This window comes from Triticum dicoccoides, chromosome 7A (genome assembly GCF_002162155.2).
Source record: "Triticum dicoccoides isolate Atlit2015 ecotype Zavitan chromosome 7A, WEW_v2.0, whole genome shotgun sequence".
Taxonomy (NCBI): Eukaryota; Viridiplantae; Streptophyta; class Magnoliopsida; order Poales; family Poaceae; genus Triticum; species Triticum dicoccoides.
The window spans coordinates 725,192,156-725,198,644 of NC_041392.1; the positions used below are offsets into that span (position 1 = coordinate 725,192,156).

At 41.6% G+C, this 6,489-nt stretch overlaps 1 protein-coding gene across 2 annotated transcripts; it reads left to right on the plus strand.

Annotated features, from left to right (window-relative positions):
• Nucleotides 1-324: 324 nt before the first annotated feature.
• On the plus strand, nt 325-3,226 carry LOC119330833 (cysteine-rich receptor-like protein kinase 6). Of its 2 annotated transcripts, none has more exons than XM_037603960.1 (7): nt 325-448; nt 610-775; nt 872-1,136; nt 1,331-1,586; nt 1,697-1,847; nt 1,946-2,139; nt 3,010-3,226. In XM_037603960.1, the coding sequence occupies exons 2-6, from the start codon at nt 656-658 to the stop codon at nt 2,126-2,128; spliced, it is 975 nt and encodes a 324-aa protein (XP_037459857.1). In that variant the 5' UTR covers nt 325-448; nt 610-655; the 3' UTR covers nt 2,129-2,139; nt 3,010-3,226. The 2 variants fall into 2 exon arrangements, with proteins under 2 accessions (XP_037459857.1, XP_037459858.1); XM_037603961.1 differs by having other exon boundaries at nt 347-448; nt 654-775.
• Nucleotides 3,227-6,489: the final 3,263 nt, after the last annotated feature.

Here is a 6,489-nt window from a genome sequence, read left to right on the forward strand (position 1 = left end):
ACTATACTTCACAATCCTAATTGCCACTTAATACGATATCGTGTTTGTCACTAGATTAATTACACCATCTCCTAAGGGATCGATTGTGAAGCATGATCCTGTATTAACCAACCTGCCAAAGTTATTCAACAAAACAAAAACAAAAAAACCTATCAAAGTTATTTAGTCCAATGGTTGCTTGTTATTAGTTCCTCGTAATACAAGGCTGCAACCACCATAGTTGCTAGGCATCTAATCACATGGACCTGATGGGCACATATCTTTTGTTAACTCGGCCTATGGAAAGACTCAACTTAAGCTCTAGTCAGGTCAACTTTCCCCTCTTCCTCCTCGACCGTGCGGCTTCATTATAAGTCCGCCTGCAGCTAGCTAGCAAGCAGCAAGGAGACATATATATCTCGTTTCTCTCTTCGCAGTAAGGATTCCCCAAGCTAGTGCTCCTCTCAAGGTTAGTGCTATGCAGCTTGTTATTTCTACATGTCCGCGCAATCATCATGCTAAGTTTTGCCCTTCCTTTTCAAAAACATCATGCTAAATTTTGCCTCCTTATTCTTGTATAAGTTGTTAAGCAACTGTACCACTTTGGTGAAATGAAATATTGTTTTGCAGTTAATACACAACTTGTGGCTCCCTCACATTTCTTAAATCATCAGAAATGGCCACACCAAGCCTCGTACTACCAAAGGAACTACCATATGAATTTTTGAAGAAAATCACGGATGACTTCTCCGATGACCGCAAAATTAGTGATAGTCCATTTGGAATACTTTATAAGGTTAGTTTGATTTTCTCTTGATATTTCCAGTCCTTCCAGTTAAGGTTGATGCCAATATGCTAATATAATATAGAGTATATCTATGATATTGAACAGGGAATTAATCCAGATGATGGCAAAGTGATTGCTGTGAAGAAACTTCAGGAAAACGCACCGATGCCACCTAACAAAGCATTTGCGCAAGAGGTTCAGAATGTTATGGCGCTCAAACATGATAACATAGTACAGTTGGTTGGATTCTGCAGTGAAACAACAAAGAGATTGGTGCAGTTTGATAAAAGATATATCCAGGCAGACATTACCGAAAGTTTAATCTGTTATGAATATTTACCCAATGGGAGCCTTCAAAAGAATCTTTTTGGTATGCCATATATTATATGTCTGATTGTTTTGAGTTTATTCTCGTTCTTAGTGTGTACTCGAAGCTATATGGAGCTAGAAAACAACTTTTAGACGTTATTTAGAGTTTTGATCATTTTGTCTAGTTTTTCTTAATGTATGTCTACACTATATAATTTTCTTCCAGACTCTTTATCTTTGTACACTGATATACAGGAACCAAAGGTGACAAGGTTGTCTCTTCGGTCAAACCTGATATTGATTGGGACACACGCTTCACAATAATCAAGGGGATCTGCCATGGTTTACGTTTTCTACACAAGTTGGATATTCCCATCATACATATGGATTTGAAGCCTGAAAATATACTTTTGGATGCAAATATGGTGCCAAAGATCGCAGACTTTGCACTTTCTCGGGTCTTTGGCCAAGAACAAACACGATTGTGCACACAAACAGTTGTGGGATCATAGTAAGCTCATCATAATTTTTTTATAACATTAGGTTTCTTAATTATAACGTAATTGACTTCTGTTCATTTTACTCTCGATATTTTCCATTTAACTTGTTAATGCCAATCAGTGGGTACATGGCTCCAGAATATTTATATAGAGGTGAAATCTCGGCCCAGTCAGACATATATAGTTTAGGATTGGTGATAATCGAGATCACCACGGGAGAGCAGAATTGCCCTGAAAAAGACCAACCATCTGCAAGAAATTTTATTGATAAAGTAAGATAAATACAATTTGATTATTTGAATATTGAACCCCATGTATGTTAAATTTAGTTTGTACATTATCACCGAGCAACTTGATAAAATTTCTGCAGGTACGTGAAAAGTGGACAAAGGAGGAGCACATAGCATCCAAGTACCCATCGTTAGAGTATGGTTGCCTCCAGCAAGTATTAGCATGCATCAATATTGGGCTGAAATGTGTTGCGATTGATCGGAAACTCAGGCCTTCGATTGTCGACATTGTTGACATGCTCAATGGACTAGGTTCAAGATGAATGCAAACATGGTAAGCCCTGAAATTTCTGAACTTCCAGAAAATCTAAATAAGTATCTTAATTTTGCTTTCAAAAGCCTGATCGTGATAGATCCAATAGATGCATGGTTCCATTTATTTTTTAGGTGTAGTAAATACACTCATATTCTCCCATATATGTAACTTTTTTAGATATGTTGATATATTTAAACATTCAAACATCAAAACTGAAATTTATTTAATTTTCTTGTTACCTTGTAAGCAAATCACCACAAACATACACTTGGAAATTATTTTTCACTGATGTAGGATCACCACTTGTTGGTAGGTATTCTTTTTTTTTAACCTTTGACCTCATTAATAATAATAAAAGTAATATGTACAAATCTAATCTAAAAAGAAAAATAACCGGGAACTATCCAACACTAGTATTTTCTAATATTGCGAATACATAAGTCTGAAACTGGTTTCAGATCAAGGAGTTAATCCATTGATCATGTTCTGAGCACTGCCCCTGCGAAAAATAAAACCCTAACCTATCTACTAGCCAAAGCCGAGGCACCATGATTCCCCACCCCACCACCGGCCGCTAGAGCAGTAGGTAGAGGGGAAGGCGAATCTAGTGGCTCGCCGGTGGAGATCAAGAGGTGGAAAGCTTTGCCCTAGTCACCTTGCAAAAGGGGAAAGAAAGACTATATGCCAGCCCATCCGGTAGCCTAGCCAACATCCTCATAGGCATGTTTATGTAATTATTGTGAACTTTAGCTAAATTTGTTCCTTTTTTCTATATATGTGAAAATGATTGTAGTAATATGTTGCACATTAATTTGCTTAATCATGTGTTTTATGCTACACATTTCAGAAGGTTGTGAACTTATAATATATATGTAAATGGCATTTCAGGTCTCCCGTGCTTCCCCCGCGAGAGGAAACTTTTGGGTCCTTTTAAGCTACTGCACGAAGAAATAAAATAAGCTCCATTATTGCAAGAGGACCGTCACCTTAATGTGGAGACATTTAAATTTTATTACTTTCCAAATATTATATCGTTTTCTATCATGCAAACAATTATGTTGTTGGCTCTGATAATGTGTGTTGGAAATAAGAATTTGTTTTCCAAGGTAACTGGATGGTTCCAGTAAAACAATCCATTTAAAAATGAACATGTCTTTAAAAAAAATTATTAAGGCATTTCATGCCTGAACTTCAGAAAAAAATTGAACGACAGCCTAGCCATTTCATTGTGAAAAATTCAGTCAAGTCCAGCCCCCCGCGTCGCTACGCATGAGCGACATGGATCGCGACATAGCCACCGCCGGGAAGGAAGTTCCTCCTCCGTCTCCCCTGCCCTTGCCGCCGCCAGGACACGCCGCCGGACAATACCCACGCGGCTGCTGCAGTGGCGGGCTTCTCCCTCCCCGTGACGGAGCTCCCGTTTGGCTGGCTCGTGCGGATGCCAGCACATGGGGTGTCGAGCGGACGGCGGTACGGCCCTTCCGGCGTAGATCCTCATTGGCTCGGGTTGTGGCAGTGGTGTTGCACCTTCATGTCAGGCCGTGGCGCAGTGGATCCGGGCCCTGGCGCTCAGATTTGTTGGGAGCGGGTCATCGGCCTCTAGGGTGCAGTCCAGCTGTGCAGCCGACTGCTCTAAGTGCGCTGGTGGTAGGAGTCTTGCTATGCGTATGACTCTTACTTGTCCGATTTTATACGACATAGCAGATCAAGCCGTTCAACTCCTGATCCAAACGGCAGCACACCACTAGATTAGCCATCGTATAGAGTCTGACAGAGTAAAATCGTACGTACAGTAGTTCCGCTGGTGGTAGGGAGGCAGGTGCAATGGTGTCAGGAGAGCGGATCCGGGGCTACTTTGCCCGGATTCAGTTTGTGGTGGGGCCGGCCAGTGGCGGCTGCATGGGCTGGCTCCTAGCACGGATCCAATGACTAAGCGGTGGGCATCACGATGGTGTGGGTTCGATCTGGCTGCTATGTGAGTTGCTGGTCTTCTCCATAGTAGGGGTGGAGGATAACGGTGTGGAGGCGCCGCACTTGGGAGTGGAGCTCGGTGGAGTGCAGGATGCGGGGCAGCGGTAACATATCAAAGACACTCGTCAAGATGTCCTTGCAACATATCGAAGATGTACCCTGGAAGACACATGTTAAGATGTGCTTCCAACCTATTGAAGTGGGGGTATGCCAAATTATGTCTTGACCGGACACGCCCTACATCAAGAGTCAGTTATCCAAGCAAAGACCCTATCTGTCAGGGGCAGACCAAGCCCAAGAGTTCAGCGGCGGCCAAATTGGCTGGGGGCAAAGGGCCCCACTTAGCCCATCATCGGTCTGCCCCTGCTATGAGTCACGCAAGGGGCCTCGGTAATTAATGTAAAATCATATAAAAACATTGGGCGTCTAATTACTACACCTCTTATATCCCCAACAATATGATCCATGCACCGTATTGACCCTGATGTCACTGGTGTTCAGAATAGCACTTCACGGTCTCCCTGCCCTTAGCCTCTTCGTGGCTCAATCTCCGTGACCCTGGGTACCTGCAGAGACGAAGAACACGAAGGAGACAAGAGACAACTATGAAGTAATTTTATTTCACACATACAAGATGCTAGTTCAAAATACTTTCATCGATCTCTTCAACAAATACATATTGTTGTAGGGCTATGCCTTAACCCATTGCCATACCCAACTACTCACACATGGCTATCAGATCGCAACAAGAAACCATTGAAGAACACATCAGGAGGAAAGCTTTCTTGATAATATGTCCTACAATATTTGCAGGATTTATAGCAAGGTTATAAAGTATGGCTACTTGGGGATGAATGCTGCAGTGATGGTGGAGGCCATGGTGATGGAGATGGGAAATGGTGGCGGCTAGGTTACATATAGCTTCTGGTGGTTAAGATGGAGATTTCAGCGATGAATGTCGATGCTCTGATTCGATTCTAGTGTTGGCACTTTAATAATAGTTGTGTGGTTCGACGAGACGGTGCCGTAGGCACCTCATACGAGCACATGCAGTCGTGTGGCCATCTTGCGCTCTGGTTGCCTTGTTGCACCTCTCAATTGGCTATCCTTATCTCCTCTTTGCTCCCTTCTATATATATACTAGAACAATGCCCGTGCGTTGCAACGGGATATAAATCTTCTAGTATGTTGGCTTGTGATTTACCTGTCTACAATAATGCGATTGTGTAATGATAATAGTTGTGGGCGGCGAGGTCGAGGACGATGGGGATGAAAGGGCTGTAATCGGTGATGGTGTCGGCGAGCGACATGGGTGCGGCTAGAAGGGTAGAAGGATGTGTTGGTGGTTCTAGGGAAAGAGTAGAGGAAGAAGAGGCCGCCGCGGTGGCGGCTCTGGCGATGATAGCGGCCCGACGCTCGAAGTAGCCGGGCGGCGGCGGTGTTGGTGGGGTGGGTGGAGCCATACACTAAACCCTAGGATCAAAAAACTGATACCATGATGAATAAAACTATTGCTTGTGTTATGTTTAGCATAGGGTACATGGCTATATATATTGGTACAAACCGACTTAGACTAGATATTACAAACCGAATTGGACTAGAAAACTTGTGATCCAAGGAATAGTCTAACAGAAGGAAAAAATTGCAAATCATAATATGTTGTAGTAGTTGGATAATCATAATTGTTCTCAAATTAAATGGTCAACGACCCTTTTCCTTGTTAGATTACTCATAGTAGGAGTAACATAGTTAGTAGCATGCATTCTATATAGACAAAAAGTATGATGTGGGGAATAATTAAAAAGAAGAGAGAGAAATAGAGTAACATAATATGTTACCATCAAATAGCGTTTCCCAATGAAAATGACTCTACAAATTAACAAATGAATGTCTCTATCACAGATATGACATTACCCACTATGAAAGCAGTTACATAGAATATAAATATGCATATTACTACTCTAAGACTACCCACAGTGGGAGTAATAATATAGGTGGTAACATCACACTTATCTAAATAAAATAGATGATGTGGCAAATAATTAATGATGAAAGAGATATATGTAGTAACATAGCTGGTACTCATATTATGAGTAACATCACACATACGAAGACAAGATTAGTCTACAACCTAATAAATGATTAGTCTACATCACACATACTATGAGTAACATCACACATATGAAGACAAGATTAGTCTACAACCTAATAAATGAAGAGTTGCATGACACCACACATATGTTACTCCCCACTATAGAGATAGTAACATAGACTAGTAACATATGGATGTTAGTCGTCTAAGTTACTCCCCACTGTGGGTAGTGTAAACTACTCATTACTATGACCAAACTTAATTATTAGATGCAGTAGGTATCATTGATGATCTTAATACCAGGA

Excerpts from the sequence above, each read along its gene's own strand:
- LOC119330833 (XM_037603960.1), top strand. The coding sequence starts at position 656 with ATGGCCACACCAAGCCTCGTACTACCAAAGGAACTACCATATGAATTT. Across the intron at positions 776-871 it reads CATTTGGAATACTTTATAAG|GGAATTAATCCAGATGATGG; the intron begins GTTAGTTTGATT and ends GATATTGAACAG. Across the intron at positions 1,587-1,696 it reads CAAACAGTTGTGGGATCATA|TGGGTACATGGCTCCAGAAT; the intron begins GTAAGCTCATCA and ends AATGCCAATCAG.